The sequence below is a fragment of the Lactuca sativa genome, chromosome 6 (assembly GCF_002870075.4).
Source record: "Lactuca sativa cultivar Salinas chromosome 6, Lsat_Salinas_v11, whole genome shotgun sequence".
NCBI lineage: Eukaryota > Viridiplantae > Streptophyta > Magnoliopsida > Asterales > Asteraceae > Lactuca > Lactuca sativa.
This window is the reverse complement of record NC_056628.2, coordinates 19,269,062-19,284,388: the sequence shown is the minus strand read 5'-3', so window position 1 is coordinate 19,284,388 and position 15,327 is coordinate 19,269,062. Positions and strand designations below refer to the sequence as shown.

Below are 15,327 nucleotides of genomic sequence, written 5' to 3'. Positions count from 1 at the left end.
GGTCCAGATCTAGGTACCATTTCCCCATGGGACCTCTCACACTCCAATTATAAGGCAAACAATGCATGAAGAAACCCTAGATTTGACCCTATCCATAAAAACATGAGAATAAGCTCTGAATATTACCTCAAATAGCTTCCTTTGCCGAAATGGAAGTAGATCCAAGCTCCCCAACTCTCCTAGCTTGGCCTTCCTCTTCCTTTCTTGCAAACACACACAAAGATGGCGAATAATGGCCTGTTATCTCACTCACAAGGACTCTCAGATGCTCTGGTGCTCTCAAGGTCGAAGGTAGTCGCAATGAAGGGGTATAAGGTCCTTTAAATAGGGCTCAAGGCCGAGAAATTAGGGTTTCATTAAACAGCGTCGACTCGCCGAGTCCACTCTTGGACTCGCCGAGTCCGGACGCGAACCCGCGTCCAAATCCGCGATCATACTCGGCGAGTCTAGGCTCCAACTCTCCGAGTCTCATCACAAATTACCAAAAATAAATAAATGAATAATACCTGGGAATCCGGGCTGTTACAGATCCACCCATTTTTGTGGTCTTTTCTTCCATAGCGTCGAGCTTTGCAATTACTGTGCTGATAGTATCTTGACCTCCATCTTTACTTGAATTCCCTCTAGCGAAATCCTCCTTTGAGTTATAATACTCTCTTGAATTCCTAGCGAATTCTTCAATCAAATATTTATTTGTTGCCGGATTCTTCTTTGTCATGGGCCATTGCGAGTCTAAAAGTTGACAAGTCCCCACATTGATTCCATCATAAAATATCGAGATTTCTTGTTGTACATTGAAGTCATGTTGAGGGAAATGTCGTAACAATCTCTTGTAACGTTCCCAAGCTTCGTATAATGACTCCCCTTCTAATTGTTGAAAACTCTGGATATTTCTCTTAAGCTTTGCCACTTTTGAAGGAGGGGTAAACTGGTTGATGAACTCGGTCTTAAAATCAATCCATGTCGTGATTGCTCCAAAGGGAAGTGATTTTAACCATTCTTTTGCTTCACTCTTCAACATGATTAGTAAAAGTCCAAGCATCACAATATCTTCATTCAATTTTGGTGCATTAAAATAATGTGAAATCTCCACCACCTCTTCTATATGCTCATAATCGTCCTCGTGTTCCTTCCCATAAAAAGGTAGTTCCTTTAACATATTAATAATGTGCCCCGGAAGTTCAAACTTTGTCGTGGTTGGGATTTTTGGTGGATCAAGACCCCATCTTTTTTCGTTCCTCATATATCTTTTGTACTCTTCCAATGACATGGTCGTGATGTCCCCTATATTTCCTGCTAAAAACACTAAAAAAAACGCGTAAAAAGGAACAAAAATTAAAATAAACTAAAACTAAAACTAAAAACTGCCTGGAACGTGACCACGACGTGGCCAAGGTTCCCACGACGTGGTTGATGTTTAGACGAAAAAATAAAATAAAATAAATGCTGAAAAATAACTTTTTGCGGTTTTTAACCCACAAAAAGGATCGAATAACTAAAAGTAATTAAATTAGAAATCCAATAAGTCGTTCACCGGCAACGGTGCAAAAAAATTTGATGTGCACAAATTATACCTATCTAGTTTTGAATTTATAACCTAACGAACTTAACTAGATAGAACGCACTTAGACAGTGTACCTAGTCGAATTATAGAATAGTTTAGGTAAGTTGGGTGTTGATAACAGGGAACGGTATTTAATTAATAAAATAACTACTGAAAGCTAAACTAAGAAAAACAACTAAAATGGGGGTTGTATCTGATTTTACAAGTTCAGAAAAACTTAAGCACTCAACTAAAAACGACTATAATCAATATATTAAAAACACTTTTGTTTAGTTTCGAATCCACCTTTTCCTATGGTTAGTTCTTATTTATATGTTAATAAATTTGGTTACCAATTTATATGTAATTAGAAATTTGGTCAAATCTACTAATATTTTCACCAATTCATGTACTACTTTGTAAGGTCCTACACAAGCAAACACAAAATTAGTTATTAATTATAATTGGGCTATGTAAGATTTGTTAAACACAATTATGGTCACAATTATGTTCTCTAACACAATTAAATTGTTACCTTTATCACTTAACTAAGATGTGGTCAATCCTAGCTCTAGCAATTTAATGGTGACTAAATCACTAGGTAATCAAGTTCATGTAATTTAATGGTCACTAAGCTAAACTACCCTTGAAATTATGTAACAAAGTTACAAACTTTAACATGCTAGGTAGTGATAATCAAACACATGCATAAAAGAAATTCATATAATCCAAAAAGTAAGAAACTAACTCATAGTTTTAGGTTTCATCTAACTAAATGAAAGAAAGGGTTTTTAGCCCATAATCACAGCTGGTAAACACATAAACATAAGGAAAACTAGACTAATCATGATTAAACTAAGCAAACTGAATGTGGAGATGCGAATCCTTGCTCCAATCTCTTTATCCTTTGATCTCTAGTTGAATTCTGCCCTCAAAGGGGTCTTGGAAGGGTATTTTTTCGTTAATAGTCGTAACCTTCAACCCCCACTCTCTCTCTCTCTCTCTCTCTCTCTCTCTCTCTCTCCTCGAATCGACCTAATGTCTGAGATATATATAGTTACCAAAAATCTCGACACCACGACGTGGTCCTCAAGTTTATCGCGTATTCTCCAAGTCGGCGTCAAGAATCGCCAAGATTCCATTCACCACATCGTGGTGGAATCACCACGTTGTGGTGATTGGAAATCCGACTTTTCTTAAAACAGAGAAGTCGTCCGAAATTATGTCTAGTTTTTAGATCATTTTAAATCACCTTAATCAAAGTTATGAGTCAGGAGATATGGTCAAAATACTGACGAGGGGTCAAGCTGTCCAACAACATCCTTTATGTATCTTCTTCTTTCTTAAGCTCACATTTTCCTACTTACAGTTTCCATATTGCTTCCGAGCATGTCTTTTACTCTACATAACAAATATTAAACATAATAAGTACCTTTTGTTCTATAATAAGCATAATTATAGCTATAACTATTAAGATATGATGTAAAAAATATATATAGATATGCACATATCACTTGGTAACCAGAAGATTCATAATGATCCTATAGTTTACCTTCTATAATGGAAACATGAAATTCATATATCTCTGGTGGTTGATGAATCCTATTAAAACTATGAATGTCGGGTGTTTAATCCTTTTTGTACCTCAATAACCAAGTACACATGCCCAATATCTTTTTCATTTTTCCAAGATTACATTTCTATTATCATTTTATTTAACTAAGGTCCAAGTAAGATAATACATGTATACAAGTTCTGAAAGCGTGTATATACAACACATCATAATCTCCTATTTATGAACTCGAGTTACAAAATAGATACTTAAATACCATTTTTATAAGGTGTTGCATGTTATCACTAAGGAATGCCAATAATAAATAACATGCAAGAGTAAACCTTGACAACTGTATATGTTATTGTTCATCGTTGTGTTTGGCTTCCTATTGGTTATGAGGAAATTGAATCCGTTCAACCATATATTCTTATGGTATGTCATTGCTCGCCGTTGTGGAACAACATCTGTAAGTAATGGACTTGTAATTGATCTTAATTCTTGTATAATTAGTTTCTATACATGGTTGGTTCGATACTTTTTTTAAATAAAGAAAAACTGTCTTAATGTGGTGGTGCAAAACTAAGTTATGGGTTATATAGCAGTGCCAAAAAGTATTTGTCTTTAAAGCTAAAAACCTCAAAGACTCACTTCTTTAGGGCATCCACAATGTGTTGAACCACATAGAGTCAAATAGATTGTCACATCATCATTCTATGTTCCATATAACTCAGTTAAATTTTTCTATAATATACTGAACTCTACAAAGCTCAATGGAACACTACAAAAGCTCATTTATCATATCCATTTAATAATCAGAAAATTTTCATTTTTCCAATTGAATAGTTTTATGACCATTGAACTCTGTAGAATTCAATGGATTGTCATATCATTATTTTATATTTCATACAATGGTGATTGAACACCAAATATATTAATGCCAAGATGGCATCTCATGTATTTCACATGATAGAGTTTTATCCATTGAATGACAACTAGATTTGTCATGTTATTCAACTCGCTTATTGATCTTGCAATTATGGAGACTATAATGACATTAAGCTCATTTTACTTTCACATCTCTAATATATATGGATGGAAAATGTTTTATTCTTATGTTCTTGCTACTAGGCATGTTTGGCATGAACTTTTAAGAGCTTTTAGTTTTTTTAAAAAAAAACTTGAATATTTTATTTTCGTTTGATTTTTTACTTTTAAAAAAAACTTTGAATCCAAAGGGCATCTTTGGCAAAAATAGTTGTTAGCCGGAAACGGGTAGCGGGTAACTGGTAGCGGGAAGATCTAGCTTTTATTTGTTATATGAGTGTTTGGCAAAAGTAGCTGGTAGCTTTTGAAATATATAAAATTACATAAAAGAACAATTGATTATATATATATATATATATATATATATATATATATATATATATATATATATATATATATATATATATATGGGTAATTATGGAAATTGATTTTAAAAGCTCAGTAACATTTTGTTAAAGGCTATATGAAGTAACTTTTAGATTTGGAGCATTTTGTTTAAACTAAAAGCTAAACGCTCGTACTGTCAAATGAAGCTTTTTGTATAAAGTAGAGCGTTTTGTCAAAAGCTAAAAAGCTAGAAGCTTCCAAACGCTTCCAAAAGTTATGTGCTAAATACGCCTAAAAGTTAATTCAAATAGCTTCTTGGAGCTTTTAGCTTTTATTTTTTAATTTGTTTTATATATTTAAAAGTTAACAACTATCTTAGACAAACTTTTATATATAAATAAAAGGTACAACAAATTCTAGCTATCCTCATATAAAAAAACTACATGGTAGTTGTATACTTTTACTTTTACTCGAATAAATAAAAATAATTTTTACCACTTGTAACATTTTCATGCATTTTGCCACATGTATTTTTGTGGTTAATTCTTAGAAATTAATTTTTAATTGTCATTTTATGGTAATTTTCAATTTTCTTAATTAACTATTTTAAATTTTAGGTTATAGAAAGAATTAACGTGTCATTAATTTGTTTGTTTATATTTTCAAATTTTAATTTTAATATGTTTTCTTCAATATACATAATTCAAAATTAGCATTTTCTTTCAAAGTTTATTGTCATTTTAGACCAAAATAATTTACATAGGAAAAATAATCTAACTTTGTTTATTTCATTGATAAAACTAAAAAAATATTTGGTTAAACCACAAATATGATCAAAATATAATTATTTTTACATAGTTTGTTTTATTAGTATAAATTGAATTATTTATTTATTTATCATTTTGTTAGCATTTATTTTAAATTTTTATTTTAAAAATACTTAATGTTTACATCTTTATATTTAATATTTTTCTTAAAAAAATACTTATATTTATATATTGAGTAAATTTTTTTCAATAAACTGGTGTACTTGTCTCACACTTAGTTGAAAACTAACTTTTCAGCGTCTTTTTTTCTACATTTTACTGTTTCGATTAGGTTTAATTGAACATACCAAGGAACAAGTCTAAAACTTCAATTACTACAAGCAAATATTATGTTTTTCTTGAAACTTCCAACAGAAGAAAAAAAAAAAAAAAAGAAACGAGAATTGTAAAGTTTGCCTGGCGATTAAACCTAACAAAATCAACTGTAATAAGCAAAAAGGACTATGTAATTAAGCGCTTAAAACACGATAATAGGGTGAAAATATATAAGTTGAATTTTCCCATTATCGTCCATGGACTTGCTAGCTTAACATTACCCATGCCAAGGTAATTGATTTTGGTTCTGGCTATGATTATCTTGTTGCTGTTGTTGCTGCTGCTGCTGATGATGATGATAGGGTGAAGAAGTGCTTAACTGATCCAAACCAGCCATACTGAGAAAATGATGATCAACAGTATGAGGTGGAAATCCTGTAAGTCCCAAGAAATCCCTTGTCAACTCATCGTTTTGACCACCGCCATTTGCTTTACTCGGGTTCAGTGCTGCTCCGCCTGACGCTGATATAAATGCTTCTTGAAAGCCGGTACTGTGAGCACTCTTTGTTGAACTCATCATGCCATTATAAGCCTCTTGAAATGCAGTTGACATTCCAGTTGTACAAGCCAAGGATTCAGTATGAAGCAGATGAGAGTGAGCATGCATAGCATTGGTTGTGATTGCATCGGTTTGGTGGTCGAAGCAACCCGTGTTCACGTTAGCAAACCCGCCACCTAATCCCAGCATCCCTTGTTGTTCATTATCACTTGAAGACAAATTTCCAAGACCGGAAGCGTGATGATGAGCTGTTAACAGTGATGTAGGTGCACACATGTGATCATGATGGTGGGGCCCACTTAGAATGGACTGGTGCTGTTGCTGTTGCTGTTGATGTTGCTGTTGCTGTTGCTGCAGTGACATGACCATGGCAGTATTGGTACCAGTTGCAGGCTTGCTCATGGTCACACCCATCTGAGCTGCCTTTTGGAGCAATGCGGTGGCAGACATGTGAGGAGGAGAAGAAGGAGAAGGAAGATGAAGATTATTACTTGAATTGTTATTAGGGGTAGGGTTTTGTTGATGATGATGAACAAACCAGGATGGTAACTGATGATTTTGTTGTAAAGTATTCGTCATGATGTTTGAATTGAGTTGTGGGTGTTGTAGGAGATGTTGAGGTTCAGTTTTGAGTGGGAAAGTCATTGGCAAATGGAGAGGAAGGTGATTTGATGAAAGTAGTAAGGATGATGATGATGAAGATCTTGCATTTTCTCCTGCTAAAGCACCACAGAAGGCTCTGTGAGTAATGAAGCTGTCCCTCCTGTCGTCATGATAGAGATGGAACAAAAAAGAAACAAACAATTTAGCACTCTAAACAAAAAAACGAAACCCATTTATTGTATGTGGAAGCTTAAAAAATCGTAGCATAACACTGTTCTCTCTTTCTCTCACTCACACACACTTCAAAAATCTACAGTATATCATAATATGGATTATTCCACTCGTGAACTTTTATTAAATACTATATATCTTGTTTATTAAGAATTATTAGACCATTTTACCTTGAGAAAAGTGTGCCACAATCACATCGATATTCTCGTGTGCCACAAATCTTGGAATGAGCTTTCCAGTCGGATTGAACAGCATATCGCTTCGAACACTTCTCGCATTTCCATTTCTTCTCGCCATGTTTTCTTGAGAAATGTTTTTTGATACCAGTGAGGTCTCCAAGTGCTCTTGCGGGTTCATGGTGGACACAACTGGGTTCTGGGCATACATACACCTTCTTCCTAACCACCTCTTGTTTTGATCTTTGCTTCAGCTTCCATGGCAGATTGTGACCTCGTCTATGCAACTGAAGATTCTGATCTCTTTGAAACCCTTTGTTGCAAATCTCACATACAAATCTGTTTGTTGCCATCAGTGATTTTGGAGACATAGCTATCACCTCAGCCTCTGGGTCTTTAAGATTCAATTAAAATGATGTAATTAATCAAATAAAGAAATGGTCTTTATATATATACAACACTTTCAATATATATATCAGAAGGTAGATGCCAAGATGAAGATACAAGATCGATAAATATACGTCTATATTATATTAACATTGACGTATGTACATGGATTTGATAAGAATCAAACAAATAACATATGATAACCAACATGGTTTACCTGGATTGCCTGGAAGATTTCTCTTTTTCTTGTTGGTTTGCGTTTGATTGTCGGAATTAATTGGCACAGAAGCTAAGGAGGACTGTTGCATCTGCTGTGGTGGAGGGTACATAGTACCAACTTCATTCTTGTTACTTGATGAAGATAGGCTTGCTTCATTTGATGCTGATGTTAAGTTTGACATACTGTCATCCAAAAACATACCCTTCATCTCTCTCCTCTCTCTTTTTTTTTTTTTTTTTTCCTCTCTCTCTCTAGGTTATTAAATGAACTGGATTAAACAAAAATTCCTTTTAGCTTTCGCTTTGACTCGATATATCAGAAAGATTGACTGATGATACTTTTATCTTCTTTGAAACCCATGTTCTACGGATCTGAATGACAAGAAATTAAGCCTAAATAAGAAACAAAACATTAGAAGAGCTTTTTGTTCTTGATGAATCTAAGATAAGTTAAGATACAACTAAAATTCAAACGCCAAAAGTCTGGACCTGGCAGGCAGTTACCAAACTTCTTCTTGTCCGAGATATATAGTTATAAGCCAACTCTCCAAGATGATCCAACACAAGAATCCATACGCTCAAGTACAAATTGAGTTACCAAAACAAAAACAAAAATCCAATCCGTACAGGTTAAGAAAACAAGTTCATCAATACTCTGTGTGTGTGTATGTGTGTGTGTGTGTGTGTGAGAGAGAGAGAGAGAGAGAGAGAGAGAGAGAGAGAGAGAGAGAGAGAGAGAGAGAGAGAGAGAGAGAGAGATGTGGATGAGAACGTATCCCTAAATTTGGACCTCTTTGATCAAGCGGGCAGCTCGAACCTATCAAAATGGAACCAAAAAACCAAAAGGCAACCGCGATTCTGAAGTTGCATGTTTTTGTCCTATCCTTTGTTTGCTTCTCATTCAAAAATAAACTCATATACATTATTGGCTTTGCTTTTTGTGATGTACAATTACTACTTTCTCCCTCTCTCATATAAAAATTTATGGCACACTTAAAAAATGAAAATAGTATGTGAACAAATCATTAATATTGATTGAGAAAGAAAGTAATTATAAATTTTAATTTAAATAATCGAAAAGGCGTTATAATTGATATCAAATATCAAAAAGAGATTTGTAATACTGTTTCAAGCAACTTTTTGGACTTTTCTATTGCTCTTGTTCATAAAAGTTGAAATAAAGATAATAATGGATTCAAAATTTTTGCCATCAATATCGAAAGGAGTACATAAGAAAAGGGAGTGAGCTTTTGACACACGAAAGTCCACCTTCACATCCATCTTTTTCTTTTTTTGAAATTAAAGATTTTTTTTTGCCTTGGTATTAATTCTTTTATGCAATAAAAACAAATATATTGAGCATTACATACTAGGTTATAGTCATATTAACTATATGCTCTTCATTATATTCATTTACAGACAAAAACATAAGAAAAAAACAAATTGGTGTAAATATATTGAACATAACAATCTTTGTCAATGATTTATATGCAAGACAAAAAATAGGCCCTTTAAAAACGTAAAGCTTAATATTATTGTTGTCCAGTCAACTAATACTTTTTATTTCATTTGGTTATTAATTTTTTTCGATGTTAGTTTGGTAAATATCATTTAACCGGTTAAAATAGGGAAAATGTCTAATTTAGCCTCAGTTACAGCTAGTCTCGATTATACCAAGTATGTGTGGCATTTTTATTTTTAAAATTTTTAAAATTTTTAAAATCAAACTTAATTCATCTCGTAAATGTGAAACTTAATTCATTTTTAATTGATAAAACTGTAAAAATGGTCCCTGTGGTTGGCAAATTTATGCGTTTTTGGTCCAAAACGAAATCTTTGTGCACCAATGGTCCAAAATTAGATATTTCTATTGTTTTTGGTCCCTATACACTTAAAAAGACGGTTATGCCCTTATAATTTATATTATTCATTTTCTTTAATTGTTGAAATACGTAAACTAATTTAATTTGTAATTTTTTGAACTCAAAACAAAAAATAAAAAACAAATGACCCATTCCCCACTCTTATCATCTCCACACTCCATCACCTGTGTTTGGAACCACCATCAGCAAGCGCCGTTCTCGTCGGAGTTCACGTAGATCGCAACCACTACCACATTTTCCAGAGTCCTGGTTGTGAGACTCGCCATCCCCATCGTTCTCTCTCCCACTGTCTCGTTAGATTTAAAACCCCTCACCCTCATTAAAGCCACAAAAACTACCTTTCGCACCACCTGTAATCACCGTTGGAGCTCACCACCATTAAAACCACCTTCATCACCTCCATAACCTCCAACTCCATCCTTAATAACACCGTCTTTAACCCCTGCTTCAGCTTTAATTCAAACCTGCAATAATATTTGTGCTTAGAAAAAAAACAACAATTAAGATCAAATAAAACTCAGATTAACAAAAGGAATCAAATGTTGAATTTGTTGGAGCATGTGGAGGACGAAGGCAACATAATAAAATCAAGTGCTAAAACCAAGAACTCAAATTTGAAGCAGATTCGGTGATTGTCTCCTATGAATTCGACGTCAGATACTTCTAGGGTTTCACTGGTGTTCTCCCATTTGCAGTTTACTCTAAGAAAGAGGTTTCAGATCATAGATCAGAGTCCATTACTCCATAATCTGCTTCACCTTGATCAAATCCATCCTCTTCTTCCTTCAGCACACTTTCTTCCTCCAGCGCCCCTACTCTCTTTGTCCCAAACGTGTGTGCCTGTGTGTGTTTACTTCACTTATCCGCTTGAAGGTTACTCTGTAAAAAAGTACTCCATCAGGAAAACGGTACTCCAATGAAGACCCAACTAGAATGATGTCGTCTAGAAGAATGGAAGAGAGAGAGAGAGAGAGAGAGAGAGAGAGAGAGAGAGAGAGAGAGAGAGAGAGAGAGAGAGAGAGAGAGAGAGAGAGAGAGAAAGAGAAAGAGACGTGAGAGTGATGACATAGGTGGGTGGGGGTGTGAATTCTTATGGATTATTTATTTATTTATTTAAAAGAATAAGAAAATATTAAAAAAAAAAAACTATCATAAGGGTGTCAGTTTATGTGGGGTATAGACCAAAAGTACACAAAAATACCAACCATAGGGACCAAAAACACACATGGTTTATGAAATTAGACCACTGATGCACCAAGGTTTCGTCTTCGACAAAAAACACATAAATTTGCTAACCATAGGGACCATTTTTGCAATTTTGTCTTTTTAATTCCAAGCGGCCTTCTTCTTTGTATAGGATTGTTTTTTCTTCTGATTTTGTACTTAGGTGGGTGTCGGATAACTCTCTTTTATTTTTTGTTCCTTCTCTCTCCATAATGAATTAAGAACAGGGCTAGCAACTCTGAATTTGTGATCACCACTCGAAAACTCAAGTAAGAAGATTGTTGATATTGGGTTTGTTTTTCCTTCTGATTTTGCACTCACCACTATGTCTCTTTCTTCACTTGAATATGGTACATAGGAGAACAAGGTACAATTTGACTATTGGATTTTACATACGGGTTTATGAAGCAAGTGGAGGGGAGAAGAGGCTTTAATTTTATATATGGGTTTTATTTTTCCTTTGATTTATGTTATGAACTTTGATTACATCTGAGTTAGAGAAGCAAGTGGATGAGATACTAAGGGTTTGATTTTATATTTAGCTTTTTATTTTTCCTTTAATCTCTTTTTTTTAATGGCAAAATTATATTAAACTAACAAGGAGCTAGAAAATAAAACAATTACATGAAGTTCGAAGCAAAAACATGGTTATGAAGCCAAACAGTCAAACCTAACTTAGTTTTACTACATCTATTAGAAAGTATTATATACGATATCATCAAATAATAAACACTATTTTACATCCATTCAAAAGATTGTGACATTCTGAAAATTCCAAATGCACCAAAAAGTTGTCAAAATCGCAACATCGAAAACCTTTCAATGTCTTCCCCTCAAATTTGGAGGACATAAACCTCACTGCTGTGACATGTACGTAGATGTTCTGGATGCTAAATGATGGATCTGACTTGGGTGCTTGCCTGAGAACACAATCATAGAAGAACCATTAGAGGACGATCGGGTGTTCTCCCGGGACGTCGCTCCGAAGATCAAGTTAGTCTAGAGTGAGAGAGAAATCTTAGGGTAATCTTCGTGAGAAAGAAGATGGATCCCTTCCTTGAGACGGAAGAGATCCTTTTATACATGTTACTAACAGATCCTGGGGACCATCTCTCGTGAGTGTGATACATGGCCTCCTCTTACAGGGAGAGCTATTCAGGCTAACTAACTGCCAGGTGACGTCAGTTTTGGCGTCACCCGAACTATTTGTAGCTTTCTTATTGGTTCTGGAAGAATGGGGAGATCACATAGGATGTTCTTCCCTTGTGATGAGAAATGAGTTGTCGCTCTGGCTTTGGCTCTCTGGGGTCAAGACCGAGTCTCAGCCAACGCAGTAACGTCTCTGTTACATTTAATGTGGCCATTTGGTAACATTAACAAGTCCCTTAGACCACTAGGATTCTGCGTTCGTCGTGTAGCAGAGTTGTTCTAGTCTACTCATAGATAAGTAGCGAACTGCTATTGACAACTTGTGAAGTTGGCGGGGCGAAATCGCCATTGTTCGGTGGTTTCATCATGAGGACGGTTCGTTGCCTCATTGATTGCATTAAAACCCCAGTTCCTCTTGGCGTTTTCCTCATTTCCTTCTACTTGTTCTTGAGAAAAACCCTTTAAACCTTTCCTTCGTATTTTCCATGGCTACTACTCGTGTTTTAGGAAGAGATCTTACCACCAAGAAATGGGAGTCTCTCGTGTTCCAATTAGGGTTCGTTCCTGAACACGGAGTGCAAATTCCCTTGCCTAATGCCTTTTTGTACAGTCCTCCTGAGGGAAAAGTCGGGATCCCAATCGCCTTGTTTGAGGCAGGTCTGCGCTTGCCTACCATATATTTCTTCAACTTGATAATCCGGGAATACGAGTTTTCAGTAAGGGAGTTAACTCCTATCGCTATAAACAAGATAGTCAGCTTTGAACTCCTTTGCCGTGCACTAGGCCGCTTGCCAACCGTTCTTGCTTTCAAGCACTTCTTTAATGCCTCCACTCAGTCGGGGACTCGAACCCTTTCTCGCCATCGGGGAGTCCATACTCTTATCCATGATAAGAAGTCTAAGAAGACTGGCAAGAGAAATTCTTATGGGTGAACAACGATCTCGTGGTACTCAGTTACCCAAGGACTAAGGTGTACGTTGACCGTGCCCCCGTGTTGTTTGGCGCTGACAAGGAACTAGCTAACGCCCTTGAGAAGATCGACATCACCGGTGAAGATTGGCTTGACTGTTTCTTGGTTGTCGGCAGGATGAGTGTTGCTTGGAGGGCTCATGGGAAGATGCATGAATTCTTTGTTGAGAAAGAGAGTATCTCTTTTACTGTTCCTCTCTTCCCCCCCTATATGAAAAGATTGGCAAGTTATGTTTAAAGTAGTGCTTTGGATAAACCGGTATTGTATTTTGCTTTTACTAGGTGTGGAGGAGACTATTTCTTTGGAGAAAGCTCTCCGGGGTCTGTTTGATGGTGAGCTTCAGTTTCGCAACGTTGACCTGGTGAAGGCTCTTCCACCTCCTTTTCTGGCCAAGGACTCACAGTGACTGCCGGTTCTGACAGTGTTACCGGTGCTAGAGAGGATCCGAACCTACAGGACGTTGTCGTCACTGGTGCTTCTCAGAAGGATCCTACACCATCCAGGTCCCTGAGGAGTCTTCACCAGGTTAAGAGGCATTTTGCACTCTTGGAAGCCTATTCCGGTGGTCGAAATAAGGTAGCTAGCACCGGGCCCTCTCTACATAAGAAACATAATTTGAGTATCTTACTAGGGAGTTCCAAGGATTCCAACCGTGCTCCGATGAAGGTCCTCCGAAAATGCTGGAGGGGACACAAACTGGGGCAACTGAACTGCTTTGTCATACGGGAGAAAGAAGCACCAAGAAAACCAGCCCCGTTCCCACAATCGAAGGAGCTAGCACAAAGAATGGGTCTCCGCCTCCTTATAGTCTTGCCTCCACATCTTCTGGTAAAAACACAACCACCCCCTGCTGATGGGTTCTCATCCAGATACTTATAAGCCATCTTGGAGGCTAACTGCTCAGAATCTTATCTCCAATCATGACACCGCACTCGAGTGGTGTCAGCATGCATTTCCTCCTGCCACAATTGAGGCCCTAAATGTCCTATCCGACGAGCACATGGCTGATGGCTTAAGTTACGCTGCCGCTTAAGTGTCTTCTTATTTAGTCTTTTCCGCCGAACGTATCTCCGAGATGGAGACCCTCTAGTCCAACTCGGACAAGAGGGGCCTTAAATGCGAAGAACTGAAGGCCCAAGTGGCGAAGTTAGAAGCCAATAAGAGCATGTTGGAGGCTAGGAAGGAGGCAGTGTTACTTGAGAGGTCAAGCTTGGCGGATTAAGCGAAAAAGATGCTGAAAGAGGTGGAGGGCCTGAATGCTCGTGTGGGGGTCCTAATGTTGGAGAACGTAGGTCTGAGCAATCGTACGACAAAGCTGGAGGTTGATCTGGTGACCGAGAACGCCGCAAGGGGAGTGCTGGAAAGGAATATTTCTTAAATCCTTAGCGACGGGCTTGGTCGGGTTGTTGATAGGTTGATTGAAAGTCCACAATTCCTCCACGGATTGGTTTTTGTGAAAGAAGCTTGTGTCGTTACAGGTGTGGAATAGTGTAAAAGAATTGTCTGGGAGCAGGACTTAAGAGATGGAAGATGCCCCGGTGACCTTCACGGAGACGAAATTTGTTGTCCATCTTCGCTTGGGTGCCCTGGACATAGCTGGGCTTCGTAATCTCTGTCGGGAGTCTCATAGCGAGGAATCGGTTGACGGTTCAAGCTTTCCTTCTAGTTATGATAACACTCTTGTTCATAAGTAGTTTTGTGTTTGGCTTGTTTTGATGTCACCCCCTTTGACAATATTTTCCTTATTTGTTTGCTGTCTTTGATGCCCTTTGTAGCCATCTTTTAAGTCCGAGAGTCCGACAGTTTGAACAATGTTTGCTTTTTATGATTGTGAATGTTTATCTTTATCGCACACTCTCTTTTGCCTGATTAGTCTGTGTATGGTTTATGTTGGCCATAACATGATATTTACATAGGGTTTGTTTACACCCCTGGTTGGAGTTCTCTTGCTAGTGAACTCTTTGTGCTTTACTGAAGCTGGTCTTGAGAGATATTTTTCTAATTTGCTTCTTAAAGACCTTGGGTATAGCCAAGATCGTCATCTTGAGGCTCACCTAGTTTTGTTTAGTTTGTTTTTTATATTTGTGGAAGGTTATGAGCATGTTTTGGGAGGAAGGTTATGAGCCTTTCTAATGTGAAATCCCTAGCTACCTTCTTGTAACGATTTCACTCGTGTGACGTTGGATGATCAGTCCTTGTTGCCACACGGTAAATGTACACAACATCTTTGTTTTAGATTTGAATATAAGGAGCATCTGAATTGCCCTTTCTATTTACTCTAGCTTTGTTTAGAGCATAATATGACTAGAAATAGTAAAGTAATTTATGCTGATTACATTTACATATTAAAATTAACACAAAATGCATTAGCTAGC

The 15,327-nt window shown here is 36.6% G+C and overlaps 1 protein-coding gene and 1 non-coding gene across 3 annotated transcripts; one reads left to right on the top strand and one right to left on the bottom strand.

Moving 5' to 3' along the window:
• Positions 1-797: 797 nt before the first annotated feature.
• On the top strand, positions 798-904 carry LOC111906122 (small nucleolar RNA R71). The gene has a single exon (XR_002855102.1). It is a non-coding gene; the product is annotated as a small nucleolar RNA R71 (small nucleolar RNA).
• A 4,775-nt stretch (positions 905-5,679) lies between these two features.
• On the bottom strand, positions 5,680-8,596 carry LOC111906059 (protein indeterminate-domain 7). Of its 2 annotated transcripts, XM_023901791.3 has the most exons (4): positions 8,216-8,596; positions 7,725-8,098; positions 7,115-7,514; positions 5,680-6,873 (listed from the first exon to the last, which is right to left on the bottom strand). In XM_023901791.3, the coding sequence occupies exons 2-4, from the start codon at positions 7,933-7,935 to the stop codon at positions 5,829-5,831; spliced, it is 1,656 nt and encodes a 551-aa protein (XP_023757559.1). In that variant the 5' UTR covers positions 7,936-8,098; positions 8,216-8,596; the 3' UTR covers positions 5,680-5,828. The 2 variants fall into 2 exon arrangements, with proteins under 2 accessions (XP_023757559.1, XP_052620537.1); XM_052764577.1 differs by having other exon boundaries at positions 7,725-8,596.
• Between the last annotated feature and the right edge of the window lie 6,731 nt (positions 8,597-15,327).